At 63.3% G+C, this 27,986-nt stretch overlaps 3 protein-coding genes across 9 annotated transcripts; 2 read left to right on the plus strand and 1 right to left on the minus strand.

Annotated features, from left to right (window-relative positions):
• Window positions 1–127: 127 nt before the first annotated feature.
• On the plus strand, window positions 128–11,943 carry KRI1 (KRI1 homolog). The gene is made up of 19 exons (XM_073319174.2): window positions 128–264; window positions 670–746; window positions 1,096–1,201; window positions 1,742–1,841; window positions 2,450–2,501; window positions 2,857–2,906; window positions 3,142–3,238; window positions 3,473–3,547; window positions 4,391–4,507; window positions 5,410–5,532; window positions 5,904–5,999; window positions 6,386–6,556; window positions 7,147–7,222; window positions 7,726–7,829; window positions 8,081–8,222; window positions 8,726–8,856; window positions 9,188–9,252; window positions 9,794–9,889; window positions 10,690–11,943. The coding sequence occupies exons 1-19, from the start codon at window positions 183–185 to the stop codon at window positions 11,132–11,134; spliced, it is 2,205 nt and encodes a 734-aa protein (XP_073175275.1). The 5' UTR covers window positions 128–182; the 3' UTR covers window positions 11,135–11,943.
• Window positions 1,537–27,986, minus strand: ATG4D (autophagy related 4D cysteine peptidase). Of its 6 annotated transcripts, XM_073319165.2 has the most exons (12): window positions 27,861–27,986; window positions 25,213–25,513; window positions 22,071–22,154; window positions 21,193–21,366; window positions 20,275–20,608; window positions 19,994–20,058; window positions 19,588–19,736; window positions 18,989–19,067; window positions 18,414–18,490; window positions 18,208–18,327; window positions 17,527–17,696; window positions 1,539–2,487 (listed from the first exon to the last, which is right to left on the minus strand). In XM_073319165.2, the coding sequence occupies exons 2-12, from the start codon at window positions 25,427–25,429 to the stop codon at window positions 2,187–2,189; spliced, it is 1,770 nt and encodes a 589-aa protein (XP_073175266.1). In that variant the 5' UTR covers window positions 25,430–25,513; window positions 27,861–27,986; the 3' UTR covers window positions 1,539–2,186. The 6 variants fall into 6 exon arrangements, with proteins under 6 accessions (XP_073175269.1, XP_073175267.1, XP_073175266.1 ...); XM_073319166.1 differs by lacking the exon at window positions 19,588–19,736 and having other exon boundaries at window positions 1,538–2,487; XM_073319167.1 differs by lacking the exon at window positions 1,539–2,487 and having other exon boundaries at window positions 17,435–17,696.
• LOC140901019 (galactosylceramide sulfotransferase) lies at window positions 12,075–16,553 on the plus strand. 2 transcript variants are annotated; one of them, XM_073319172.2, is made up of 3 exons: window positions 13,735–13,874; window positions 14,161–14,279; window positions 14,946–16,553. In XM_073319172.2, the coding sequence occupies exon 3, from the start codon at window positions 14,974–14,976 to the stop codon at window positions 16,036–16,038; it is 1,065 nt and encodes a 354-aa protein (XP_073175273.1). In that variant the 5' UTR covers window positions 13,735–13,874; window positions 14,161–14,279; window positions 14,946–14,973; the 3' UTR covers window positions 16,039–16,553. The 2 variants fall into 2 exon arrangements, with proteins under 2 accessions (XP_073175270.1, XP_073175273.1); XM_073319169.2 differs by having other exon boundaries at window positions 12,075–14,279.

The following is a 27,986-nucleotide window of genomic DNA, read 5'->3' on the forward strand; positions in this document are numbered from 1 at the left end:
GGTTCTGGTTGGGGATGTTTGGTGGGGGGGGGAGGACACTGTCTTCAGTGACAGCCCCAGGTTGCTGCGGTCCCTTTAAATGGGGGGGGTGGGGTTGCAGGGGCGAGCGCCCCGCCCCCTTGGCCTGCCCACGTGGTCTCCCGACCCGGAAGTGCCCGGCGCCCACGTGGTGGGCGAGGAAGATGCCGGAGCCGGGGCTGAAAGTCAACGCGGGCTTCGCGGCCCGCTACGGGCGCTACCGGCGGCGGGAGGAGCTGCGGCGGCGTGAGCCGGGGGCGGGGCCTGGCGAGGGGGCGGGGTCTGCCGGGGGGTCCCCCGACCCCAGCCTGGGGGACCCCCCACCCCAAGGGCGCCTTTCCCCACCAGGGACCTGTCGCTGCAGCGCCCCCCCATTGCATAACATCTGCCCCTGCAGCGCCCCCCCATTGCATAACATCTGCCCCTGCAGCGACCCCTTGTCCTGGGCTGCCCCCAAGCTCAGCGAATAGCCCCCTGCCCTGACCCAGAGACACCCCTCCCCCTCCTTCTATGCTCCTGGAGGAGGGAGTGGGGCGTGGCTGGGGGGGGTGCAAAGCTGGGGCGGGTGGGGCACCTGGAGGAGAGGGGAATAGGTACCTGCAGACCCCCCCCCCAGCTCCCCGCTAACCCCACTGCCTTTGACCACCCCAGTGCAGGATCGCTATGGGGCCGACGCGGGGGCCGGTGAGGAGTCCAGCTCGGAATCGGAGGAAAGTGGGGATGACGTGGTGAGCCTGGGATGGAGGCTGGGGGTCAGCGGGCCTGAGAATGCGGAGTGGCTTCAAAACAGGACTCCTGGGTTCTATCCCCAGGTCAGGGAGGGGAGGGAGGGCTTGTGGGTCAGAGCAGGAGGCTGGGAGCCAGGATTCCTCTTGGGTTCTGGCCCCGGCCCTGACACTGACTGGCTCTATGCCCTTAGGTGAGTGACTTTCCTTCTCAGTGCCTCAGTTTCCCCCTCTGTCCTTTGGGGATAACGCTGAGCTGCCCCTTGGTGCCTTGTGGGGTGGGGTCAGTGCTAGACACAGAGCCCCAGAGAAAGGGTGGGGGTCGCTGTTGACTAACCCGCTGGCTCTGCAGGAGCTGGACCCCCTGGAAGACAGAGATTTCTATCGCACTCTGGCCCTGCTGAAAACCAAGGACCCCAGGATCTACGAGAAAGATGCCACCTTCTACAGCCAAGCAAGTAATGTCTCCCCGTCCCGTGTGTGCTGTGCAGTCCTCCCCTTCTCTCCTTGCCCCCAGTGGCTCCCCCCCATCAGAGCCGCAGCGTTGGCCTAATGGTGTGGTGCTGCCGGGAGGAAGTATCGTCCTAGGTGGGACCCGCTGGTCACAGTAACTTTTCCCCCTTTGCCCGGCTGTGCCGGGGGGAGCGCTGGAGCCAGAGGCACGGTCCTGGCTCCCATGGGCAGCTTGCCACCTTGCCATAGTAACCTAGGAGGGGCACACCACATGGGATCCCCTTCCTGCCCCCCCCCCGGGTTAATTCCCAGCTGGGACCCCCTCCCCCACTGCCTGTACTCCATTCCCGAAGCCCCCACCCCCAAGGCCCATGGCTGGGGTCCCTGAGCCAGGAATGCTGGGCTGGGTCTGGCTCCCTGATCTATGGGGACTCCCCTTCCCAGCCTGCAGGACACCCAAATTCCTGGCGTGTGCATCCAGCTACCTCCCCCTGACCGGAGCGCCTGGCTCCCCGCACTGAGCTGGGCTGTGGCTCTGTCCTCAGATTCCTTGTCAGAAAGCGGGAGGGAGGTGGCCCCGAAGAGGAAGGAGAAACCCATGTACCTGAAGGATTACGAGAGAAAGGTGATCCTGGAAAAGGAAGGGTAAGGAGCAGGGGCTGGGCTGGGCCACAGAGGTCCCCGGAGGGGTGATTTCATAGAGTTTAAGGCTAGTTTAAGTGAGCAAGACCCACCAGCCACGCATCTTAGATGGAGGATGCTTTGTCCCAGCTCAGAGCCCTGATTTGCACTGACTGGTATCTCATCTCTAGCCGAGGCCAATCTCTGATGCTTTAGAGGCAGGCAGGGCGGAAAAGACCCAACCCAGAATATATCTGGCCAATTGTGCACTGGGGAAAACATCCCTTCCTGACCCCTGCAAGCGACTGGCTGAGGCCCTGAAGCCTGCGATTGGATTATAGCCATTGGCTTAATGCCGCACTTCAGGTGTCAGGTGTATACTGAGGACAATGCGGATGAAGGGTTGACCTCCCTCTGGAGCCCACCGGCCAAAGGCTCAGGCCTGGTTGCCCTGTCGCTGAAAGGGCAGTGCAGCGTTTGAGGGGTCCTGCTCCGGCAGGCAGCTGTGGGTCTGTGGCAGTGTTGATGTAGCCGGGATTGGGTGCCTGGCTCCTCTCCTGATGGCAGCTGACGTGGCACAGGGGCTGCGTAAAGGCTGAAGTAGACAAATAACCAATTTTTTCCTCTTCCAGCAAATACGAGGAGGATGAGGAGGACGAGGAAGCAGCAGCTGAAAGACAGAAGGTGGGGAGTGGCTTGGAAAGGGCCTTCTCGGGGTGGGAGGGGCTGTATCTCTGCCCAGAGAGAGGGGGGAGGAGGTGCCAGGGAAGCCTTCTCCACTACAGAGCCTGTTCTTCCTCCTTAAACCCCACCTGTGGTATCAATGGGACATGGGATTCTCCTCTTCCTGCCCCATGCTGTTGCAGCATAGCTGCTGAAAGACTGCTGGCCCCCACCCCAGAGGTGGCCGCATCTCAGCGCTGGGGGAGGGATCCCTGTATAAACAGCCTCCATGTCCCACCCCAGAGGTGGCCACATCTCAGGGCCGGGGTCTGGAGACCGGTGCCAAGTTTAACCCTCTGTTTCCTTTGCTGTGCAGAGAGCCGCCTCCCAGAGCTACGTTGAGGAGCAGAAGCGAATCAAGGAGAGGTGAGGGGAAGGACGGGGTGTGGGGCACAGAGGGGGGTGTGTGGGTGACCAGGCTGAGTCCCTACGGGGACCCACCAGACGCAGGGGCCACCGGGGGGGATGCGGGCCCCCAAAGGGGTAGGTGTGCTCGGGGCAGCTGGTGCTCAGCACTCCAGCCAGGCAGGTCCATGGGGGGGTCCCGTGGCTTCGAACCCCAGTGTCTGCTGCTAATCCTGAGGCGTCCCCGTCCCGACAGCTTCCGGCCATTCGTGGCAGACAGCGATGGGGAGGAGAGCGCAGGGGAGGGCGGCTCGGCCCTGCTGCAGAAACGGATCAAGAGCACGGAGGAGACGGTGGGTGACAGGGGGGGAGGGGGGGTTGCTCTGGGTCCCTGGGCTCAGCCAGGGGAGCTCTGGGTAGAGACGGTTCCTGTGCCGGGACGGGGTTTGGTGGGGTCAAGGTGGCTGGGCTCGGGGGATGCGGTTCTGGGGGCTGGCTCCCTTAGGTGGGCATCAAGGCATGGCACCTCCTGCTGGGCTGGCTGGATTCCGGGGGGCTGACGGGGTCTCTGCTTATCTCCACCCCAGGCGCGCGAGCAGGAGGGCTATGTCAGCTGGCTCAAAGGGCAGGATTTCCCCCCGGACCGGCAGCTCGAGGATCTGGTAAGCGGGCGCCCGCTCTCCCCCGGCCAGGTGCTGTTGGAGCCCCCAACCCCGGGGCAGGGCTGTGGTGCTGGGCCAGCGTCCCGTGTGACCTGCCCCTGGCTGGCTGCGGCTGGTGCGAGGAGGATGCCTGTGCCCCCGGCAGAGACCCCCACAAGCGCCCCCTTCTGGCCAGTTAATAGGGTCTACAGCCAATGTAAAACCCAAATCGTGTCCACCAGCCCCTGGCTCAGTGCTCGGCCCCTTGCCCAGGGTCCGGGCACTCCGGCGTCTCCCCTCTGGAGAGTCCATCCTCAGCCCGCAGGCAGGAGGCACCTGCTGGTCCCTGCCGGGCGTCGGACCCTCGGGGCTCTGTTCTGCTCTCTCCCCTGCTCACCACTGAGCTCTCACCCACCCAGCCAAGCCCACTAACCCTCCCGCCCCCAGCTGAGCGATTTCCTGGAGCTGCTGAGCCCCAGGGCCTTTCCGGGGCCAGCTGGCCTGTGACAGCCGCAGCGTGGGCCAGCCCAGCCTTCGATCTGCTCCTTCCCGCCCCCATCTCCCTGCAGCTCTGGCTCGGCCCAGGGGCCTGTCTAGCCTGGGATCCCGCCTCTGACGGGAGTGGCACCAGCTGCTTCAGAGGTAGGAGCAGGAGGCAGAAATGGGATCACCTGCCCTGGGGGAAGTCCCTCCTGACCCATGTGAGTTAGAGGGTTGGGGTCCTGCCCCAAAGTGGGAGGGGGTCCAAAACCCCTCTCCCAACTCTCAGTTACTCTAACCCTGGCTGCTCCTGTTTCCCGTATCGATGCCCTGGCATCAGTCGCCACCTTGTGGCAGTGAGTTCCGCCGTCTTCTCTCCGCCAGGCCCCGCTGAAGGAGTATTGGAACAACCCCGCGCTGGACCCCGGGGAGCGCTTCCTACGCGACTACATCCTGAGCAAGGGCTACAGGGAGGAGGACGAGGAGGAGGAGGGAAGGCAAGTGTAGTGGGCGCACCTGGGGACGCTTTCTTGCCCGCTGCCTTTCCCTGCCCCTTGGGGCTGGCTGGATGAAGGGATCCCCTGACCCCAGGAGCCAGATCACGAGTGGGCCATGTTTTATTGGGTGGGGGTTGGGGGGTCTCTAACTTGGGGGGCCTGGCCTGACTCTCGGGGCTGGTACCCTGCAGAGCCCAGTGGGGGTTGGGCCCCCAGAGTCATGGCTCCGCCCCAGCTGCTGCCTGGACATGTGCCCTTCGGAACTCCTGGAGACCGGCCTCCCGCCCCATTGGCCAGTCTGGGGTGGGTGTGGCCACCCCAGCCAATCAGAGCAGGAACTGGGGGGGGCAGGGGGTTATTGCTCCTGTAAGAGGAGAAACCACTCGGGTTCCGCTGCTGTGGGGCAGTGGGGGGGCAGCCGTGGGGGTGGGGGGCTTCCTGGGGATAGCAGGCGGGGGTGAAAACATAGCCTGTGAGCAGAGCTCCCTATAGGCACTCCCCAGAGGGGATGGCTAGCTCCTGGAGGGGCACGTGTTGAAATCAACTTGGGGGGCAAGCATGCAGTGCCACCAAGTGGGGGTGACGGCTGTCAGCAGGGGGCACTTGTCCTTGGCCTGGGGAGGTGGAAACATAAGGCAAAGGCCTGGGGAGGGCTAGAGCAGTGGGGAGGAATGGTGCGGGGAGCCTGGGATGGGGCCCCCAAATTAAACACCACCCCCGTCCTCGGTGGTGCAGGTGAATGCTGCTGGCTCTTAGCTCAGCCCTTTAGATCCCGTGGTCGTGGGTTCCATCCCCGGCGCCGACGACCCGCCCAGGGTGTCACGTCACCCCTAGGAGAGGTTCTAGGGTGGGTTTAGCTCCTGGAGACACCCCCCCCCCACGGCCTTGTTGGCTTTCCCCAGGGAGCCTGGGGCCGTGTCCCCCCTGCGGCTGGAGGACTCCTCGGACGAGGGGGAGCTCTTCCTCAAGAAGCAGGAGGAGTTTGAGCGCAAGTTCAACTTCCGCTTTGAGGAGCCTGATGCACAGCTGGTAAGGGATACCCCCGGGCGCCGTGTCCCCCTGCCCCTCCCCCCTCAAGCGCTATGTCCCTCCCCAGGCACCATGCTCCTCCCCCGGGGAGGGGGAGTGACTCTGGAGCCAGTGCAGCTGGGTGGGGCACGATAGGGTCCCAGGATAGGGGAGCTGGGAGACCCCAACACAGATGCAGCCCCAGTCCCCCTGGCTGGAGTGAGGCCTGGGGGCTGCAGTGCAGAGTGTCCCCCATGCTGTGGGTGGGGGTGTTCAGGCTGTGGGTGCAGGACACCAGGGGCCCTGGAGTCTCGCCTGTGTGTGGGGAGGGGGGGGTCTGGCAGTAACGCGGATCCCATGTCGTCGTCCCATCTCCCACCCCCCCACCCCAGGTGAGGACTTATCCCCGGACCATCGCCAGCTCGGTGCGCAGGAAGGACGAACGGCGCAAGGAGAAGCGCGAGGAGATCAGGGAGAGGAAGAGGAAGGTGAGAGATGATCACAGCGTGAAGGGGGCTGGGGGGTCTCCACCCCCTGGAGGTTGTGGGGCAGCCTGAGTCATGGAGCTGAGTGAATAATGGGGGGAGAGAGCAGGGGGCCCGGATGCTTGGGTTCTGTCCCCAGCTCTGGGAGGGGAGTGGGGTCTAGTGGTTAGAACGGGGGGGGCCTGAGAGCCAGGACGCCTGGGTTCTCTCCCTGCTCCTGTCTTGGGTTGGTCTTGGGGGCTGGTTCTATCAGACAGGGAGTCTCTCGCGGGTTAGGAGCCCCCCCCGCTCCGTCTCTCTGGGTTGCATGGACCCCCTGGCGGGCGTGGGGGCAGCATGAGCAAGTGAGGGGAGCCCATCCCATAATAACCCCAAGTCCCTCCCCACAGGAGAAGGCCCGGAAGCAGGAGGAGTTGAAGCAGCTGAAGAACCTGAAGCGCCAGGAGATCCTGGCCAAGCTGGAGAAGCTGCGGGAGGCGACGGGCAACGCGACCGTCGGCTTCGGGGAGCAGGAGCTGGAGGGGGCCTTTGACCCGGCCGAACACGACCGGCTCATGCAGGCGAGAGCCCCCCGCACACCTGCCCTCGCCCGGGGGATGGGGACCTGCCCACCTCGCCCTGGGGGGCCTGGTGCCTCCTGGCCTGCAGCACAAACACCCCCACCCCCAAATGGGGCCTGAGTGCCTCCCGGCCTGCAGTACAGACCTTGCCACCTCGGCACCTCTTGGCTGGCCTGCAGACACCTCCCCACTCTCCCCATGAGGCCCTCGCATCTCCTGACTCTGCCACACCCCTCTGGGCTCCAAGGGGTTAATGTCCGCGCCAAGCCCAGCTGGCCCGGGGCCTATGTCCCTGGCCTGGCCTGGCCTGGCTTGGCTCCTCTGTGGGTCAGCGGGATGGCACCAGGCAGCATCCCCAGTGGCAGGGCGGTCCCCTCCGTTCCGGACCGGGCCGGAGATGCAGCCCTGCATGGGGCTGGGATGGGCCCAGGGTGTTCGTGGGGACCAGCCTTGGGACAGAGGAGCCCTCCCTTGTCCTGTCCCACTGGGCACAGCCCCTCCCCAGGCTGGGACCCCCTGCCCGGGGGGGAAATCCTGCCCCAGTCAAGCCAGCTGCTCACTCAGCTCCTTCTCCTTTTCCCACCCCACAGAAGTTCTTCGGGGCCAAGTATTACGGGGAAGGGGAGGAGGAGAAGCCGCAGTTCGAGGAGGAGGAGGGCGTGGATGGTAGGTGGATGGGGGAGGGCAGGGGGGCAGGGCGTGTGCGGGGAGGACAATGGGGGGGCACCATCCAGGACACACTGGGCCCTATGATGTCTGGGTCCCGTCCCCACCCTGCTCAGACCAGCTGGGCAGGTCACTTCTCTCCTCACCCCCATGCTGCAGGGAGGTGGTCTGATTTGCATATTTACATATGCAAATGACTCACTGTCTGGGAGGGGTGCGTGAGTTTGAGGGGCTGGTTCTGTGGGAGCTGTCGCGACACAACGCAGACGCCACTCGGAGCCCGCCTGGGCTGGCTCCATAGCGGCCCCACACTGCAAACGGCGGGGGGCAGCAAGGGGACATTGAATCTGAACTTCCCGTCCCCAACCCCGTGGGCAGTGCTGTTAAAATCAGCTGCCATGCCCCAGCCCAGAGGTGGCTGCCGCTCAGTGGTTGTGGGGGGGGGGAGCAGTAGGAGTACGATTCTGCTCCAAAGAAACCATCTCTTTCCCCTTTGGACCCAGATGGCTGGAACTGGGACAACTGGACCGGCCGGGACGCAGAGGGGGGCGAGTGGCCAGAGGAAGAGGGGAGCTACGAGCCACACTGCGAGGACCCCAACTTCATTGTACGTCCCTGGGGTAGAGGGAATTTGCCAGCTGGTGCTGAGACCCCGCTGAACTCATGACACTGTTGGCAGTGCCGGGTGACTCCAGCAGAGGGCGCTCCCAGCATGCCCCAGTGGGGTGGTGCCAGCAGGGCATGTTCGGGGGCACCCCACTTGGGGATCGGGGCCCGTGGCGCTGGGAGGTAATGGGGGGAGGGTGTATGCCTGAGCCGAGCGTGATGGGTGCCGCCGGGGCGGTTCTGTCCCCCCAGATGGACGCGGATTACGACCCCCACGTGCGGCCAGGCCCCCCCGGGAAGCGGCAGAAGGAGCCTCCGACGTTGCTGGGGAAGAGGAAGCTCAAGACACGGTTCACGGAGGCCATGGAGCGGGAGAAGCCCCCGTTCGACCCTGGTAAGGGGGTTGGGGGGGGGTTCTGCCTGGAGCTTTCTCCAGCGCAGGTGTCCTGGGGCGTCAGGCTCCTTGGGCCCAGCAGCCGTCCTGCCCCCTTCCCACCCCACCAGGAGCCACGTGCTGCCAGGTATCCAGCCCCCTCCCTGGGTGTCCCCACGATGGCTCCCTGCAGCTCTGCCCAGGCCGGCAGGCTCCGCACTTGGGGTGCCCCCCGCTGGCTAAGACATGGCTGCGTTGGATCAGGCTCCCTCCTGCCCCCCGGTGCCCTCCCTGGTATGCCCCAAGGGCACCCTGTAGCCGGGGGGCCCAGCCCCCGGCTCCCTCTGGGTCTGCCTCAGGGCCCTCCGCAGCTGAGAGGGGGAACTGAACTGGGTGGGGGATCACCTGTGGGAGGGGGCTGTACTGGGGGTGCTGCCTTGGGCTGGGAGGGGGTTGCTGGACCAGGGAGCTCCTGAAGCCGCCCCCATCCCAGGGCTGTGCTGAGCCCCACCGTCCCCCCCCAGAGGTGGGCTCCTTCGAGCAGTACCTGGACGAGTATTACCGGCTGGACTACGAGGACCTGATCGGCGACCTGCCCTGCCGCTTCAAGTACCGCACCGTGATGCCCTGCGACTTCGGCCTCAGCACCGATGAGGTACCCGCCTGCCGCCCCTTCCCTGCCCAGCACCCATCCCTGTGCTCTGCCGGCCTCCGCAGAGTTCTGGGCCTAGCCCGGCTTTCTGTCCCAGCTCCAGGAGGCGAGTGGGGTCTAGTGGTCAGAGCAGGGGGCTGGGAACCAGGACTCCTGGGTTCTCTCCCTAGCTCTGCCCCAACTCTCTGACTTGAGGGGATCAATCCTGTCCCTTCTCTGTGCCTCAGTTTCCCCCTCTGGATTCCCGGCTCCTGGGGGGTCTCCTCCCCCACAGTGGATTCCTGCTCCTCACAGGCCATGAACCCTCCCCCACTTTGCTCTCGTCCCCCGTCAGATCCTGGCCGCTGATGACAAGGAGCTAAACCGCTGGTGCTCATTGCGCAAGACCTGCATGTACAGGTGAGGGGCTGGCCCTCCTCTGTGGCGCTTGGAGGTGGGGGATGAGACGGCAGCAGATGGGTCCTTGGGCCCCAGGGAGCTTCATACCAGGACTTTGCTTTGCTCAGAAACCACATGCAGGGCGAGATTCCCACAGCCCTGTGGAACAGGACTCCTGGGTTCTATCCCTGGCTCTGGGAGGGGAGTGGGGTTTTGTGGTTAGAGCCGGGGGGGGGGGGGCAGGGCAGGGAGTCAGGACTCCTGGGTTCTATCCCTGGCTCTGGGAGGGGAGTGAGGTGTGGAGGTTAGAGCTGGGGTGGAGGGGAGGGCTCGGAGTCAGGAAACCTGGTTTCTGTGTATGCCTCAGTTTCCCTCTCTGGTGCTCTGCCGTAGCATTGCCAGATTACAGTCCAGGCCCCGTTCACACATGGCCAGGCTGATTCTCCCATTTCCCAGCTCTCTGGCTCTCAGCCCTTCTCCAATTAGAGGCCTTGGAATGTGACCCCCGGGTCCCCCTTTGTGGGTCAGGATCTGAGCCCTCCTGCCCCGCGTCTCCCCGCAGGTCGGAGAAGGAGGAGCTCCAGGATAAGGCTGCCTACACCCGCAAGGCCCAGAACACCAGCAAGAAGCAGCAGATCCTCAAGTCCCTCTCCGCTGTGTACGTACCCTGGGCCTGGGCTCCAGCAGGGGGCACCAGCGCTGGGTCCCCGGTGCCGTGCGATTTGAACCCTCACCCCCTGCATGGGAGCTCGTCTCAAACCATATTTTTTTGGCTGGGAATTTCCTTGGTTTTTAGGAGTCCCAGGGGGCTGCTGGATGGGCCCCCCAGCTGCTGCACATTCTATGGGGCTCCAGGGGGCTGGTAGCACGGGCGGGGTGGGCCCCTGGCAGGGAGTCTTAAAGGCACTGGGGTTACAGAACTGAGGCCACTCTGCGGACAGCATGTTCCCTCCTCTCCCCGCAGCTGATTGGGCCTGTTGGTCAGTGCCCCCGGTCCCATGCTGTCCCCAGAGAAGCAGGCTGGGCAGGTGGGGGGCAATGCTCCTGAGCCCGTCACCCTCATATAAAGGAAATGCTGTGTTCACATGGGGCACAGTGGGTCGGTGGAACTCTCTGCTACATGATCCCAGGGAGGCCAAGAGCTGGGCAGCTTGAAAAGTTTGGGCGCTTGTATGGACAGCGTGAACGGCTTTGGGGCAGGAGCCCTGACCTCTGCCTGGTGGGAGGGGATCCTATTTCTGCTGCTTCCTGCAGGGCGTCTTGCACCTTCCACTGGCACGGCCCCTGCTGCAGACTGGATGCCAGGCTAGATGGGCCCCCGGGCTGGCGATGCCTGTGCTCTCGGGGCCGCAGGCCTTGCAGGGGGTGGGTGGCTCTGGCATGGCAGGGCTGAGTTTGCATAATGCCCTGGGCTGGGGAACCCCCGCTTTTCACACGGCCCCTCTCCTTGCCCTGCAGCGCGGAGGAGGCCGGCGAGGACGAGCCGCGGCCCAAGCTGGGGAAGAAACCCCAGGACAAGGCGAAGCGGCGGCAGCTGGAGCAGGAGCCGCACGGCGCCGGGCTAACCACGCGCCCAGAGGCCGAGGGGCCCTCGGTGCCCACGGCAGGGGCCCTCAGCCCCACCCTGTCCCCTGCTGGGCAGCCCGGGGGTCTGGCGGGGAAGGCCTCCCCTGGGCCCCAGGCGGGGCCACGGCGGGGCCGGCGGGGGCGGCTGCTGGGTGCCAGGGTGCGGGTGGGCGGGCGGGAGTTCAGCGGGCAGAGGCTCCGGGCCTATGGGCTCAACCCGGGGCGCCTGCAGTGGCGCCAGCTCCACCGTCACCAGAGGAAGCAGCTGGCGCGACAGACTCAGCGGGCCGAGGCGCCCGGACGCCAGGGTGCCGTGGGAAAAGCCGCCCGGGCCTGAGCACGGAGAGAGCCGGGGGCTCGCGTGGCTGGGTGCCGTCGCCTGGCAGCTGGGGGAGAGGGGCCCCAGGCCTGCCCTGGAACTGAGTGTGGGGGGCAACTCTCGCCCCTCCCCAGCAGCTGGGGTCACTGTCTCTACCCCTTCCTGCTACCAGCAGTGGGCTTGACGCCTGGTCTGGCTCCGTGCCTCAGTTTCCCCTGCTGGAGCAGGTGTACGGCAGGGTGGGGCTCAGTGTTTGGTGGCAGAGAGTGGAGCAGAGCCTGTTTCTCCCTCAGCGCCGCTGGGCCTTGTTCCCTTTTTTACACGGATTCTGAAATAAAACTCTGTCCAGTGCTCTGACTCCCTGAGCGCAGCTTTCATCTTGGGGCGGCCGCTGCCCGTCCTGCCAGGGCCAGCTGTGGCTCCCCCTGGCTGGCCTGCCTCCCCCAGAGTCCGGGGGACACATTGAAACTCTGCTGCTTAAACTGAGGGGAGCCAGCCTGCGGGGAGGCAAACCCTCCCCTGGTTTCCCACGGGGGGAGATGCTGGCTGCACAGGGCTGTCTGCTCCTCGGGCCACGGGGATTGGCGTTGTGGAGGGTTAGGCTGTGGGGCCGGGTTGGGTGAGTGCCATCCCCGGGGCTGAAACCCCCCCCCTCACCACCACCAGACCAGGAGCTGCCTTTGCTTTAACCCGGGGACTTAGCCCTGGCAGCTGGTGTCCTCGGGGGAACCTGCTAATGCCCTGTGGAGCCGAGTCTCCTACCTGCCCTAATTGGGCCCTGATGCAAAATTGCCTCTTGGGGGGAGCAGAAAGGCCCCAGGGTGGGGGTAGATCCTGCTTTTCCCCAGCTCCCTTCAGGGGCACAGGGAGTCCTGGGCGGTGGGGCGGGGCCCTGAGGCGCCGTTACACAAATTAGCCCCCAGGGCTGGGCCGGCCCTTGGTCCTGCACTGTCAGCCTGGCTGCCCCAGGCAGGGCCTGGCTCTGGTCTGGGTTTGGGCAGCCCCTGGGACCGCCTGTGGCTCCTAGCTGCTGGTCCCATACTCCCCTGCAGGGCCCAGGCCCGCTGCTGGGGCACAGCGGGGCAGGCTGGGCCTGGCTAGGGCCCCTACTGCTCTGGGGCCCAGCTGCCCTGTCCCTACCAGCGCTGGCTGGGGGTAGGGGGCTGTGCAAGGCTGATAGTGCTGGCCCAGGTGTCCAAGGCTGGAGCTGGGCCCTGCCGTGCCCCTCAGGGGTTGGGCCCGTCGCTCGTCCCCCTCCGGGCTGCAGCTAAGCCGCCTTAGCAAGGTGATGCGAGGCAGCCCTTGGATTTCCGAGCGATTTAAGAGGCCGTGGCAGGTGCTGGTAGCCCCAGGCTGGGCACAGAGCAGCAGGAGCGGGAGGAGATGGCCCTGGCTCGCTGGTGCCACTCGGCTGGGCCATGGCGGTGCCGTGCGCTGCTGCTGGCAGGACTCCTGCTGCTGCTCCTCCGGCAGGCGGCCAAGCGGTGAGTAGCTGGCACCTGTGGGGTGCGTCAGGGGAGCTTCAGCAAACTGGGGGGGCAGGGAAACCTGCAGGGGCTGAATGTGGCTGTTGGCAGGAGCAGCTGTGGGTGCTGGGCCATGGCTACCCTGTAATTCAGTGCCCAGCTCTTGCCATGGGCAAAGGCTCATAGTGGGCAGGCTGGGATGAGACACCCCCCCCCCAAAAAAACGCAGTGCTGGTTTGGGGCCAAGGGCTTGCTCATTCTCCCCAATGGCCACACACCTCAGCAAGCAAAGCAAGGGGGCTGCTGCTGCTGTTTCAGGAGCCCCTCCTGGACCAGGCTGCCATTGTGCTAGGTGCTGTACATGTGGGTGTATTACAGTCATGTCCAGGCGCTGTACGTGGGGATGTATTACAGTAGTGCCCTGGCACACCCCCATGGTGCCAGGCACGTAGATATTAAGGTCAGAAGGGACCATTATGATCATCTAATCTGACCTGCACAACGCAGGCCACAGAATCTCAGCCACCCACTCCTGCAATAAACCTCTCACCTATATCTGAGCTATTGAAGTCCTCAAACCACGGTTTAAAGACTTTGAGGTACAGAGAATCCTCCAGCAAGTGACCTGTGCCCCATGCTACAGAGGAAGGCGAAAAACCTCCAGGACCTCTTCCAATCTGCCCTGGAGGAAAATTCCTTTCTGACTCCAAATAGGGCCATCAGCTGAACCCTGAGCATGTGGGCAAGATTCACCAGCCAGATACCCAGGAAAGAATTCTCTGTAGTAACTCAGATCCCATCCCTCTACATCCCATCATAGGCCATTGGGCCTATTTACCATGAATAATTAACATGATTTTGTCAATTAATTGATCTTTATCTCATCATACCATCTCGTCCATAAACTTACCGAGTTTAATCTTGAAGCAAGATAGGTCTTTTGTACCCACTGCTTCCCTTGGAAGGCTGTTCACTCCTCTGAGGGTTAGAAACCTTCCTCTAATTTCAAGTCTAAACTTCCTGGTGGCCAGTTTATATCCATTTGTTCTTGTGTCCACATTGGTACTGAGCTTAAATAATTCCTCTCCCTCTCTGATATATTTATAGAGAGCAATCATATCTCCCCTCAGCCTTCTTTTGGTTAGGCTAAACAAGCCAAGCTCCTCGAGTCTCCTTTCATAAGACAGGTTTTCCATTCGTCGGATCATCCTAGTAGCTCTTCTCTGTACCTGTTCCAGTTTGAATTCATCCTTCTTACACATGGGAGACCAGAACTGCACACAGTGTTCCAGGTGAGGTCTCACCAGGGCCTTGTATAACGGTACTAACACCTCCTTATCTCTGCTGGAAATACCTCGCCTGATGCATCCCAAGGCCGCATTAGCTTTTTTCCCGGCCATATTGCATTGGCGGCTCATAGTCATCCTGTGGTCAACCAATACTCCAAGGTCCTTCTCCTCCTCCGTTACTTCTAATTGATGCGTCCCCAGCTTATAACTAAAATTCTTGTTATTAATCCCTAAATGCATGACCTTACACTTCTCCCTATTAAATTTCATTCTATTACTATTACTCCAGTTTACAAGGTCATCCAGATCTTCCTGTAGGATATCCCGGTCCTTCTCTGAATTGGCAATACGTCCCGGCTTTGTGTCATCCACAAACTTTATTAGCACACTCCCATTTTTTGTGCCAAGGTCAGTAATAAAAAGATTAAATAAGATTGGTCCCAAAACCGATCCCTGAGAAACTCCACTGGTAACCTCCCTCCAGCCTGACGGTTCACCTTTCAGTATCACCCGCTGTAGCCTCAACACACTCCCTGGCATTTAGTGGCTGCTGGGGCAGTTCTCCCAGGCAGGGTTTTCACAGGAAACAGCCAAGGGCTGGGGCACCCTCCCTGCCATGGGAGGGCCAGGCCCTGAGCCCCCCAGCAGCTGGCTGGGCCCCAGGCTGAGGGCAGCAAAGCCTATCACCACCACGCTAACAAGTGGTGCAGGCTGGGGGTAAGCACCAAGTGCCCCTGCTCTGACCTCGCCAGCATGGCCTTGCACACAGGGCCTTGAGGGCACACAGGGCCTTGAGGCCAGCCACTAGTGACACAGGACTGCTGGGCAGAGGATAGGGGTGCGGGAGGTTTACGAGGGAGCAGCACAACCAGGGCCCCAGGCTGGCACTCAGGACACCTGGGTTCTATTCTCAGGGCTGCAGGCTGAGTCCCCTCCCCCGCCTGGCCCTTTCTCCCATCCTGTCCACCAGTCGATTCAGACTCAGCTCCGTGGGGCTGGACCTGGCTGTGCAGCACCTGGGGGCCCTGCTCCAGCAGTGAGGGCCTCTAACCCACCCCCTCTCTCCCACCACAGGGAGGTGGGTAGAACCAGCCCCCCTGAGATGCTGCAGGGGAAGAGCTCCGGCCGCCCTCCCCCCAGCGTGGTGTTCGTGAAGACCCACAAGACGGGCAGCAGCACCCTGCAGAACATCCTCTTCCGCCTGGGCGAGCGGCATAACCTCACCGTGGCCTTCCCCCGCTACACCTACCAGTTCGCCTACCCCCAGCGCTTTGCTGCCGCCTTCGTGGAGCCGCTGCCGCCGGGCGCCGCCCGCTACAACCTGCTGCTCAGCCACCTGCGGCTGGCAGCCAGCGAGCTGCGCCAGGTCATGCCCCTGGACAGCCTCTACCTCACCATCCTGCGTGACCCCGTCCGCACCTTCCAGTCCGTCTTTGCCTACTACCGCAGCACCGTACCCGCCTTCCGGCCCCTCGCCAACCACACCCAGCCCCTGGCTGCCTTCCTGCAGGCCCCAGCACAGTACTATGACCTGGCCGACACGGGCAACGGGCTGGCCAGGAACCCCATGGCCTTTGACCTGGGGCTGGAGGCCGGCGGCGACGAAGAGGGCAGCCGGTGGGACCAGGAGCTGGAACAGCTGAACCGGACCTTCCACCTGGTGCTCATCGCCGAGCACTTCGACGAGTCCCTGCTGTTGGCGCGGGAGCTGCTGGGGCTGCGGCTGGAGGAGCTGGCCTACGTGCGGCTCAACGCCCGCCAGGGGGCCGTGGAGGAGGCGTTGGCCCCGGGGCTGGCGCGGCAGATCCGGGCGTGGAACTGGCTGGATGTACGGCTCTACCGGTATTTCCAGGCCGTGCTGTGGCACCGGGTGGAACGTTACGGCTATACGCGCATGAAGGGCGAGCTGGATGCCCTGCGCTCGCTGCTGCGGGAGACCCGGGAGACCTGCCTGGCCGGGGAGGCCGTGGGGCCCGAGGAGACAGCAGACGAGCTGCGGCCCTGGCAGCCTGACACTGCTGCCATCCTGGGCTACAACCTGCGGCCCAGCCTCCCACCGGCTCAGCACGCCAGCTGCTATCGCCTGGTGCTGCCAGAGCTGCGGTATCACGCCCACCTTTACTACCGCCAGTACGGCAGGGAGATGTGCTCCCTGCCCTGCGGCTAGTGGGGGACAGGCCAGGGGGCTTTGATAACCCACCCGTGGGGCCCAGAGCAGCAGCCCAGCCCCCTGGCACTACAGCCCCCCTCTGAGCCACAGCCCGCGAGCAGAGCAGGAGAGCTGGGTTTTCTTCGCTGCTTTGTCGCTGCCCACTTCCCGCTCCGGGCCTGTGACTCCCCACCCTTCGCCTAGCTAGAGAGTGAGCCCTTCAGGGCAGCGCTCGGGACCGCAAGCTCAGTGTGGGTAGCGCCCAGCCCCACCCCTCTCCCCTGCCCCTGGGGGCCGAGCAGCCGGAAGCCCCGCTCTTAGCCGGATCCACAGGGCGCTGCTGTAGCAGACGCTGGAGAAGCTGGAAGTGGCCCTGATACACCCTATGTCACCCGCACTCCCGCACTTTCTCCTTCCAGCAGGACTTTCCCCGAGAGGCCCAAGGAGCGCCTGACTTGGGGGGGAAGCATCCCCGCACACTGTGTCCTGAGCTGGGGCCACCCACAATAAATAAACCAGGTCCATTCAAAGCCAGCTGCTGTGGCTCATGTTCCGACACCGCTGCAGGAAGAGCCTGCTCCATTGGGCTGCCCTGGGCTAGGGGGGAATGGGTCAGCTGCCCCAGAGGGGTGCTCGGGGGGTAAGGAGAGTTCCCTTTCTTAGGGGGTTTCCAGAGCCACCCCTCACGACACACGTTGCACATAGCTGGTTTGAGTCTCGTCCTAAAGCCCTCTCAGCCTGCCGCCACCCCATAAGCCATGGGGCCCCTGGCTCCAGCTTTCCTCTGTGCCAGGGCTGGATTAGGGCAGTGGAGGGGCTGCCTGGTGCCCCCACAGTAGCCCTGTGGCTCTACTGCCGGGACAGCCCTGGGGGAAGGGCCTAGCCCCTCACATTTGCTAGTAACCACCTCCCGGCTCGGAGGCCTAGTCTCATTCCCTGTGGTGCGAGGGGTGATGCACAAGGGCAGCGGTCTTGTGGACAGTAGTGCTAGGGTCCCCTAGGGGATGCAGGTGTCCCCCCACCCCACAGGGTCAGTGCCTGCGGATGGCAGCTCCCTCTGGGGACAGGCTGCAGCTGGGCCATCTGACCTCTGCACTCCGGTTTAGAGGGACAGCGGGGTCCTGCCCTGGCAGCCCAGGAGCCGGCAGAGGGCAGAGCCAGACTCCAGCAGGAAACCGCAAAGGACCTGCACAGCCGTCGATCAGCTTCAGGGGGTGCTAGATGCCAGCAAAGTAACAGGGCCCGGCCTAGGTGAGGGCACCGCTCTCCCCCGCGTGCCAGGGATTTATTCCAGTGTAAATTGGGAAGTACAGTGTGCAGCAGGGCTCTCTCCAGTTCACCGGCTGCCTGTCCCCACGGTGGGTGGGTGGGGCTGCCCTCGGGCAACGGCCCAGCGCCCCCGCTGCACTGCCAGTGTTGTGACATGGTGTGCGGGGCAGCCAGTGGCCCCCGCCATGTCTCTATAAATAAGTAATAAATAATGGGGCGCAGCCCCCCCCTGCTCACAGGAAGACGAACTCGTCCGAGCTGGGCTTCTTGGCCTTGCTGCGCTTGGGGAGCTGCACGGTCTGCTGGGAGAAACGGGAGCACAGCTCGGCCAGCCCATACTCCTGCGCCTGACCCTCCGTCACCGTGAACATGGGGTACTTCTCCTTGGCCGACGAGGAGTTCAGTACCTGGGGGGCAGAGGGCTGGGGTCAGAGGGCCACGAGAGGGAGGCAGACACCCCACCCCCTTCGCCACACATACGTTATCTGCTTGCAAAATCCACGCGGTGCCCCCCTGCTCCCAGCCAGCACCTCAGGGAGCCCGTGCTGCAAGGGGCAGGGAAAAGGCTCAGGGCCAGGCCATTGGAGGCACCAGCCCCTTGGCTTGGCATGGTGGGTTCTCTGAGCCCTCACCCGCATGGGCAAGCGTTGGGGGAGGAGAACGGAGCTGCCCTGCCCTGTTCTGACCAGGCAGGATCCAGATATTGAGGCAGACTTAAGTCTCCGCCAGTGGCAGGAGGCAGAATCCACACAGCACTTTTCCCAGGCAGGTGCCCGCATGCACAGTGCAGATGCCAGACACCAGCACGGGGGCTGCGGGAGGGCTACATCCAGGGTGTTCTGGGGCCCCGGCAGAGCGCACCCCCCAGCCAGTCCCCACTCCAGCTGGCACCAAGGCATTGCCCGCTGCGGCCCTTACCCTGGTCAACACCGAGCACAGCGTGTCCAACTCCTGCCCATCGCGGGCGTAGAAGCCGATGGTGCAACTGGGATCCATTTTGCTGAAGGCCATTTTGCGGGGTGAGCTGCAGTGGAACGACTGGGAGAGAGAGCGTGTACACGTGTTACTCTACGGAGCCAGCCCCTGGCAGCAGCTGCCCCCCCCATCCACCGGCTTGTACCGACCTCCAGGGGGAAGTTCTTTTTGGTGGTGTCCACAAAGGGCTGGCAGTAGTGGGGGTCCAGGTACAGCAGGAAGTCGTCTGGAAGGCAGGGGGGAGGTGGGGAGAGGAGAAGCATCAGCAGGAGCTCAACAGCCCCTCCCTCAGGGGGTCCGGATCACACCAGCCCCAGCAGCCAACCCAAAGCATTGCAACTCAGACCTGCTGCGGTGCCACATGGGAGCGGCGGTTTGGTTCCCTCCTGTTCCCCCTTCTCCTATGGGCCAGGCTTCCCAGCCAGACTACACCTCCCATGATGTACTGTGGCCAGGGACGCCCAGAAGACAGCCACCACCCCTCACCACAGGGAGACTGTGGTGCATCATGGGAGCTGTAGTCCAACCAGGGAGCCAGGCCTCGGGAGGAGACTGGGAGGCACTGCAGCAGCGTTTCCAAATCGGAAACTGCGGGGGTTTCCATTTTTTGCCAAGAGGCCGGAGATTTCCCACGGGAAGAGCCTGTTTTCCGTCCGGCAGCTCCCGCTTTGCTGCCCCGAACATGCCAGGGATGGGCACCGGGCAGGAGCTTGCGGGCACATACCTTGGTAGCCCACGAAGTAGAGCGAGTGCTTGGGCTTCCCGCCGATGATCCCGATGCAGAGCTCCAGCTTCAGAAGCTCCTGGAGGGGGATGGAAACACAGGGTGTGGGGCTCAGCCTTGCTATTCACTTCCTGCTCTCCACTATGGAGCTGGACGGGGGCGTCACCGAGAGGACTTCCAAGGAGACGGGGCTTACCCCAGGGCCTCAGGAGGTTCCTACACTGGGCCGTGTCTCGAGGCAGCTTGACGTACCGTGCCAGAGCAGCTGGCAACACAGGGACTGAGAGGAAGGACAGGCAGGGTGCTAGCCTGGGACTTGGGAGACCCAGGTTCAATTCCCAGCTCTGACAGACTCCCTGGGGCACCTCTGGACGTCCCTTAGCCTCTCTGTGCCTCAGTTTCCCCATCTGTGCCATGGGGATAATAGCATTGCCCTGCCTTTCGGAGAGCAGTGAGGAGAAATACATTAGAGATTGGGACAGGCAGATACTTATGTGATGGGGGCTGGACAGCTAGGGACTGCTGGACAAGTCCTGCCTCCCATTCCTTCCCCCACCAATCAGGGTCCCCCAGGTGTTCAGGCCCCACCCCTGCTCTACCTTCACACAGTCTACGTAGACAGGATTGAGGGTCTCCCCGCCCAGGCGCATGGGCACCAGGATGATGACAGCTTTCCGCTTGGCGCCGGGATCAGGCACGGTCCGGCCGTCGCTCCCCGACACCAGCCTCACCACGTCCCCCTTGTACACTGAGCGTGTCACCAGACAGAGGGGAGGGGGGTTAGTCACTGGCAGCCTGGCACCACCCTAGACACCAGTAGGGTCTGGCTTCTTCTGCGGGGGGGCAGGAGGGGGTCAGATCCTAGCCCGGGGCAGGGAGAGACCCCCAGCCTCTAGGTGTGACACCCGAGAGTCAGAGCGCCCCCTAGCTCGGGTGTCCGTGGAGCACATCGGTTTTCAGCCACAGGCTACCCCATCACCACAGCACCAGCCTGGGGCAGCTCACCTGTGCAGTCCTGAGATACGTAGACAGCCAGGCTGCTGCCTTCTGAACAGCCTTCGACCGCTTTCCTGCAGGAGATGGAGGGGAAGAGAATGAGCGTCCTGCGGCCTGGCCACGCCCCAGCCCAGCTCCGCAACTGGGATCGGAAAATGCTAGGCTCCGCGGGAGTGGAGATTGCAGGCCGCAGGCTTGTGCTTCAGGAGAGCTCCCATGTCATGCCCAGGGCCGCCCCGGTGGAGTCAGCATGGATTGATCCCCGGTGCTGGGGGCCGTCATCAGCTCACCTGACAATGTGGGCCGCAATGGAGGGGCCGTACCAGTCCCCGGCTTTCTTCCCTGAGCTCCTCCCCAGCTCCACCAGCCGGTGGATGCCGAAGGGTGCCTGAGGGTGATCTGCGAACCATGAGACGATCGTGCGGTGGCTGCGCTCCTTCTCCAGCTCCTGGGGGCTAAGGGGGCACAGAGGGGCCCAGATGCCCCAGTGGTCCCTGCCTCTGTCCATGGCGAGGGTAGGCAGCTGCTGCAAGCCAATGCTGCCAGGCCGGGCAGGAGAGACAGGCTTCATGGGGTCCATCTCCACCAGGCTGGTGGTGAACAAGGCATCGGGCCAGGTCCAGTCTAAGAGTAACAGGAGAGGTACAGGCGACGTGTCCCACAAGCCTGCCCTGGGGGGCGCAGGGTCCACACGTGACTTGATGCCAATACCCCTCTCCAGGGGCCAGAGCTCAGCCTGAAAGTCGCTCATGGAGTCCAGGCCAGAAACGCACTGTCCTCCTGGAGAGCCGACTCCTGGGTTCTGTTCCTGCCCCTGCCACAGTTTCCCTCAAAAACACCCACCTACGTTGTGAAAGGCTGAGTGCTCTAGGGAGGGGCTAGGCAGGGTATTACCAACAAAGGGACATGACCCAGGGTGCTCGGAGCGCCGGCTGCTCCCTCCAACCCAGCAGCCAGAGCAGCTGTGGCCTGCGCTGAGCACGTGCAGTGTCTTGCCCCTAGTTCTTGGGGCAGGAGAACTCTCCCCCGCAGGCAGACGGTCCCACTGCCACCTCCTGCAGGGTGTCTTAACCCTTCCTCTGAAGCTCCTTTACCCCTCCCACATGCCACCCCCCAGGGCCTGGGCACGGAGCCGGGAGCCCTGGGCACATGCTGGCCAGCCTTGGATTTCTGCGGCATCCACCAGCAGCCCCTGTCCCCACACTCACTCCTGCCGAGGAAATGCATGAGGAGTCCCTGGGCGAGAATCATCTGCCCGCTGCGCAGCATGCAGCCCCAGCCGCAGTCCGTGGTCCACACGGTGCCCTCCAGCTGCTGGAACTCCCGGCGGTAGGTGAGCCAGATGCGGGAGGCAAAGTCCTTCTGGAACCGCTCCACGTCCTCTGCAGGAGAGACCCCCCCCCGCGCCCAATCAGCCACAGCGGGGAAGGAGGGACCCCTGTTCAGCCACGGACCACCAGACGTGTATGGGGGGCCTCCCCACTCAATCCAGGGGCAGGGTAGCAACACAGAAAGGAACCCCACTGTCACGGCCCCATCTCTGCCAGTGGCCAGAGGGGGCGATGTTAGCACTGAGCCTTATCAACAGGAGAGAGCTCTGGGCCAGGGCTCCCAAACATTGGGGATTAAGGGGTGTGATGGGGGCAGGGGACTGGGATTCCACGTAGAGCTGGGTGGGAAACGTGTCATCCAACACAAATGTGAGATTCTGACACTTTTCCCCTCCCCGAATCGGGAGGGAGAGCCAAGATCTCAAGGGAAGAGTTTTGGTTTGGGTCACTGCAAAGGCTTTGTTTCCATCCACTGGGGGCGGGGAGAGGGGTTGTGCTCAAATTAGTTTGAATTTATAAACAAAATCGGCATGAACAAGGAAACCGGAACTGCTCATTTTGGAAACACCCAACCCAATGGTTTCCACAACTCCGCAGCTGCCTCCCTTCTCCCCAAGTTTGGACAAATCAGCATTCTCCGGCTAGGAAACGGTTCACTGAAAAATCCCACCCAGCTCTGGTTCTGGGCATTTGGCCAGACGGGAGCTAGGCAAGATGGAGTCATGGCTGATCTCTGCGCTAACCCGGCTACTCACCCTCCACCTCAAAGCAATAGACATGGCCAAAGAGGTATATGGGGGACAGCTTGCTGAAGTTGGTTTTAGTCTTGACCGTCCATCCTGAGAGGGGAGAAGCAGAGAGAAGTGAGCAGTGTCCTCCCGTCCGCACTCCCTTCCATTCCCAGGTCCTGACCATCAGAGAGTAGCCAGCTCCTTCCTCCTGCTAAACCTTCACATCCCCAGCAGCCAGGGTCAATAACCCACAGCTGTGTTCCCATGCACAGGGCATGGATTCAGCTAGTGTACAAAGCTCTGATGCCCTGGCTGGCTGCCCTAGATTTCCCTGCCATGGGGCATTATCCCAGGTGCTCCAGAGGTGCCCTGTCCTCAGTATCATGTCCTGACTGCAATAGTTCAGGTAGGCACCATGTACTCAGCTTTGGGGGGGATCACTTGGGGGTAGGGTTGACTGAGCCCCTATGCCTGCAGCTCTGGTTGTGTTTGCCACCTGCCCGTGTGCATGTCATTTAAAGGAGAGAAAATGCCAACAGCCACACCTTGGTGCAATGGTACAAAGAAAGCCAGACCGGGTCAAGGGGCAGCTGAATCCTGCCACACAGCCTCGCTAGTCAAACCCAAACCAGTCCTCTGGCCAGCTCCCTCAGGAATGCTGCCTCCACTTGCTGGCTGGGCCATGGCCCTCCCACCCCTTTACTTTGTTGCTCTAGGCTACCGGCTACAGCCCCTTGGAGGAAGTGAAACAGGCAACAGTCAAGAACCGCGCCTTGAAATTCCCTCTGTGGGTGGCTCCAGGAGCTGTGATCAGCATTTGCCAGCAGCACGCAGCAGGTTGTTAGAAGCAGCCATGTTAATTGCAGCACTGGTCTAGACACAGGGTGGGGACAAAAGGCGCTGCTTATTTCTCCTCCACTCTCTACGCTGGCTTCCCACACTGCTGACTCCAGATCAAGGTCTCGGTCCTTAGCTTCAAGGGGTTCGCTTCTTGGCCTGGGCCCAAGATATCTAAAAGACCATCCAAAGCTCCAGAGGACCCTGGTCGACAGCTCCACTCCCCGGCACAATAGAGCGCTGTGCCCTAAGGGTAAGGCTTGGCTGGGCAGGAGAGAGTTTTCTCAGAGGCCACTCCCTGGTGGTGGAACAAACTCCTCTGGGAACGAAGGACCTTCCCAAACCTCCCACCTTCTGCTCCAAATACAAGGGGCATTTCGATGACCTGCCTTTTCCAACACAGAGCAGCAGGGACATTTCAAACCACTCTAGAATGCTACCAAAACACACCACATCACTGCATGGGCTGCTCCCCGGGGCGGGGGGGGACGGACGACTAACAGGTGACAGACACGTAATCTCATTGCTTAATGCGTGCCTGGGAGAAACTCAGAGAGCACAACAATGAGCAGCGTAAAAGCCTGTAGAGAGGGTGTGTACACCAGCTGGGGCCAGGAATACCTCTCAGCTCGCACAGTCTGAGCTCTGCATTTCGCTCACCTGCTCCCTTCAACATGCCCACTAACAGCCCTCTATGGTCCTGAGGCACCTGCCTCCACCCTTGGGAGTCCCTGCACTCTGCTTTGATCCTGGCCACTCACAGGGCTGCAAGGTAGCAACTGCTTCAGGGGTGTGTGTGGGGGGGATTCTAGGGACTTTCTTTGAAACACTCCTGCATTATCCCCTAGCCCAGCCACACCAGGGCCCAGGAGTCACATGGCACAGCAGGAAGAGCCTGATCCTCCTTAAGGGAGGTGACCTTCGGCCAGGGCTCTAAAGGAGTGAAGCTGTCCTCCCAGGACCTTCTAACTGCCAGATCCTAACCACCCAGAGGAGAGCAGGACCAGAACTGCCTTTGTTGACATGCTGATGCAGCAGAAGTGTTGCAAAGTTTATCAGCAAGATAAAGTGACTCTCACATGCAGGCAACAGGCACCCACAGGAGGAGGAGGGTAGGTTTGAGGTCAGCTCTCGATGCCCTGACACAAACACAGCCAGCACTGGGGGGTGAGGGGGGGGAGTGTGGTCTTTCCAGCCACGTCAGCAGCCAGTGAGTTGAAGGAGCCCTTGATCTGCCAGAATTGACTGAGTTACAGGAAGAGAAACCTGCACTCAGCTGCAATGGGGAACCCCACCCCCTCCATTCATGGCGAGGTTTCTGCTACCCAGCTAGGAATGGGACTCGAAGCTGTCCTGGTTAGAAACAGCATGAATGATGGGTCCAGTTTGTAGCCATTACCCTAGACATTCCCCATTTCTTAGGGATCCCCCTAAGCCTGCAAGACATGTGGAGGCACTGACTGACTGATCCTCGCCACCCTCCTGTGCTGTGGGTGAGCCGTTCGATCACTGTATTTCACCGCTGGGGAAGACAGAGAGGGTTAAGTGACTTGCCCTGGGCCCAGAGGGCATCAGTTTCAGGGCTGGGATTAGAACAGGAATTTCGAGGTCCCTGTTCCAGGTGGACTGAGAAGCCTTCAGGTCACAACACAGCTAGGGCTGAGCATGGGTGGAAGCCCAGCCTCCCAGCAGGGCCACTGGCTGGAGTCCAGCCGGCAGGATTCTCACAAACATCAAGGCCTGGCTTGCCCGTAGGCCTAGACTTGCCACAGCATCCAGACACACCCACAGAGACCGTAGACAACCTGGACGGGCTGCTCCCCCATGGCCAGGAGCAGGAGTTTTCTGACACAAGCACCAGGGGTATCGACATGGGAATCTACAAGACAACTAGCAGATTGCAATGCACCAACCTGCCTGCTGCCCACAAACCAACAGCTGCCACGCCCCAGCTAAAGATCTGAGGGAAGAGCCTTTTCAACACAGAGCCACGCACGTCCCTTTACCATCACCACACCAGGCCAGAAGCGACCTGCAGCAGGCTGCTGCGCCGGCACAGCTAAACTAATCCAGGCCAAGCACTCCCAGGAGACCAGGAGTGGAGGGCAGCTTAAAGCCCCAGAGACAGCACATTTTGGGGCAGCCCCAGTTCCAACACAGACACATGACATCTCATCATTCTCTTCCCCGCTGGCCAAGCCGCTCCCGGCCCATTTGAAATCCCAGGTGCACTGACTGGGCGGCAAGTCAGAGCAGGACGCAGATCTCCTTGCCCCGAAGGCCAGCGCAACAGCGAGCCGGGCAGTACCCAGGTGGCTGGGGCGCTCACCGTATTTCACGTTGTTCCAGGCTGAGAGGAGCTTGCTCTTGATCTTGTCCACCTCGTCAGGTTCGCTGGGCTGGCCGCTCTGCGCCCCCCCCGGGAACAGCCCATTGCAGCTCCCATCCTGGCTCCCGGCCCTGGGGTTAAAGAGCTTCCTGCCATCTGAATGGTGCAGCTTGTCCTGGCTGACGTACTGCACCGAGGCAGGCGAGATGGAATTCATTTAGAAGGCGGGACAGGCGCAGACGGTGTTCTCAGGGTGGCGGGGCCGGGATGCAAGTGCACGTGCATTGCCAGGAAAGCAGAGCTGCTGAGCGACCAGAGACAAGGGGTTATTTTCAGGGAGGCGGCGGCGGCATTTGGATACTCACTGTTAGCACAGAGGGGTGAATGTCACCCCCTCCCCGCACCCTGTCACTTCCCCCAGGTCAATGCTGCAAGAGAAGGGCATTTGAACGCGGGCTGGGCTGCTTGACACAGCACAGGTGAGCGAGAGGCCCAGGGAACAAATCCAGGCATCAGGGCAGTAAGTCAGTGCAACACACCAAGCCAGGGCAGAGCAGTGCAGTTAGTAGTGGGTAAGGCACAGAGGGAAGCCTTCCGTAGAGTCCTTTCTCCCCACAGCATTTTTCTGCCCCACACCTCTCTACAGCAGGGATCTTGCCTCACCTTACACCCACATGCCCCACCCCCCACGGTGCTGTCCTCACCCTACCCTCTTTCCATACTGGGCACGCAGGGAGAAGCAGCTTCCTGCCGCACTGGGTTGCGGGGGCTCTCTGAGGACTGCAAGCCCTGGACACCCTGGTCCTCCCGCAGGCACCTCTGCCAGGGGAATCCCTTCATGGTCCCCTCCACAGCCCTGGCACCCCCAGCCAAGACTCTTCACCACCTCTCCACCATGCAGCTATCCAAAGAGAGCTCTTATAGCCCCGAGTCCCACCCCAGACACGGCCCAGAGCCAAGACCTACCCCTGGCACTCCCCCAAACCTGCCCCACACCTGCATAGCCCCGCTGCTCCCCACCCAACCGATGCCTCCTAGGCAGCTCTAGCACCCCACAGCCAAGGCCCTGCTCCACACCCGAGGGGTCCCCCTCCCCAAACCTACCAAGCCAGGAATTGCCTGAGGTCCCCTGACAATCGCCTCACAGAGGGACCCCCACAGCCTGAGCTCCCCACTGCCTAGCCCAGGCTGTCCCCACACAGCCCACATGCTGAGCCCCTCCAACCTGAAAACAACCCATAGCCCTGTCCCAGTGCCACCCCCCACAGGCCTGTTGAGGGGACTCCAGCCCCCCCATAACCGCAGCCCCTCCCCCCTGCAGCCCTGTCCGCAGCACATCCCCCATAGCTCAGGGCTTCCCGCACACCTGCCCCACAGCCCTCCCCCCAACCGCAGCCCAGCGACCCCGCACAGCCCTGCCCCCCAATCGCAGCCCAGCGCCCCCCCACAGCCCTGCCCCCTAACCGCAGCCCAGCGCCCCCCCACAGCCCTGCCCCCTAACCGCAGCCCAGCGCCCCCCCACAGCCCTGCCCCCTAACCGCAGCCCTGCCCCCTAACCGCAGCCCTGCCCCCTAACCGCAGCCCAGCGTCCCCCCGCAGCCCTGCCCCCTAACCGCAGCCCAGCGTCCCCCCGCAGCCCTGCCCCCAACCGCAGCCCTGCCCCCAACCGCAGCCCAGAGCCCCCCCCCACAGCCCTGCCCCCCAACCGCAGCCCAGCGCCCCCCCACAGCCCTGCCCCCCAACCGCAGTCCAGCGCCCCCCCACAGCCCTGCCCCCAACCGCAGCCCAGAGCCCCCCCACAGCCCTGCCCCCTAACCGCAGCCCAGAGCCCCCCCACAGCCCTGCCCCCTAACCGCAGCCCAGAGCCCCCCCCACAGCCCTGCCCCCTAACCGCAGCCCAGAGCCCCCCCCACAGCCCTGCCCCCTAACCGCAGCCCAGAGCCCCCCCCACAGCCCTGCCCCCTAACCGCAGCCCAGAGCCCCCCCACAGCCCTGCCCCGTAACCGCAGCCCAGCGCCCCCCCACAGCCCTGCCCCCTAACCGCAGCCCAGCGCCCCCCCACAGCCCAGAGCCCCCCCACAGCCCTGCCCCCTAACCGCAGCCCAGCGCCCCCCCACAGCCCTGCCCCCCAACCGCAGCCCAGCGCCCCCCCACAGCCCTGCCCCCTAACCGCAGCCCAGCGCCCCCCCACAGCCCTGCCCCCTAACCGCAGCCCTGCCCCCTAACCGCAGCCCAGAGCCCCCCCACAGCCCTGCCCCCTAACCGCAGCCCAGAGCCCCCCCACAGCCCTGCCCCCCAACCGCAGCCCAGCGCCCCCCCACAGCCCTGCCCCCAACCGCAGCCCAGAGCCCCCCCCACAGCCCTGCCCCCAACCGCAGCCCAGAGCCCCCCCCCAGCCCTACCCCCTAACCGCAGCCCAGCGCCCCCCCACAGCCCTGCCCCCTAACCGCAGCCCAGAGCCCCCCCACAGCCCTGCCCCCTAACCGCAGCCCTGCCCCCTAACCGCAGCCCTGCCCCCTAACCGCAGCCCAGCGCCCCCCCACAGCCCTGCCCCCTAACCGCAGCCCAGCGCCCCCCAAATAACCCCCCGTCGCGCCCGGCCCGCAATAAGCACCCCAGAGCCCGGCCCCCCACGACCCCGGCCCCACCTGGGCGGACTCGGGGCTCGGGCCCGGGCCGGCTCCGCTGCTCACTCGGTCCCCGGGGGGGGCCCCGCGGCTCCCCCGCCTCCCGCCGCCGCCATCTTAGCTCCGGGCCAGAACCCGGAAGCGGCC

This window comes from Lepidochelys kempii, chromosome 20 (genome assembly GCF_965140285.1).
Source record: "Lepidochelys kempii isolate rLepKem1 chromosome 20, rLepKem1.hap1, whole genome shotgun sequence".
Taxonomy (NCBI): domain Eukaryota; kingdom Metazoa; phylum Chordata; order Testudines; family Cheloniidae; genus Lepidochelys; species Lepidochelys kempii.

What these genes read in the sequence shown, in the direction of transcription:
- ATG4D (XM_073319162.1), bottom strand. Translation starts at nt 25,429, where the DNA reads ATGAATTCCATCTCGCCTGCCTCGGTGCAGTACGTCAGCCAGGACAAG. An exon ending in CTATTGCTTTGAGGTGGAGG is followed by an intron (nt 21,367 to 22,070) that starts GTGAGTAGCCGG and finishes TCTCTCCTGCAG; the next exon opens with AGGACGTGGAGCGGTTCCAG. An exon ending in TGTGCTCGGTGTTGACCAGG is followed by an intron (nt 17,697 to 18,207) that starts GTAAGGGCCGCA and finishes TCTGCCCCCCAG; the next exon opens with GTACTGAACTCCTCGTCGGC.
- LOC140901019 (XM_073319169.2), top strand. Translation starts at nt 14,110, where the DNA reads ATGACCTTACACTTCTCCCTATTAAATTTCATTCTATTACTATTACTC. An exon ending in CTCCCATTTTTTGTGCCAAG is followed by an intron (nt 14,280 to 14,945) that starts GTCAGTAATAAA and finishes CTCCCACCACAG; the next exon opens with GGAGGTGGGTAGAACCAGCC.
- KRI1 (XM_073319174.2), top strand. Translation starts at nt 183, where the DNA reads ATGCCGGAGCCGGGGCTGAAAGTCAACGCGGGCTTCGCGGCCCGCTAC. An exon ending in CACCTTCTACAGCCAAGCAA is followed by an intron (nt 1,202 to 1,741) that starts GTAATGTCTCCC and finishes CTCTGTCCTCAG; the next exon opens with ATTCCTTGTCAGAAAGCGGG. An exon ending in TCAGGGAGAGGAAGAGGAAG is followed by an intron (nt 6,000 to 6,385) that starts GTGAGAGATGAT and finishes CCCTCCCCACAG; the next exon opens with GAGAAGGCCCGGAAGCAGGA.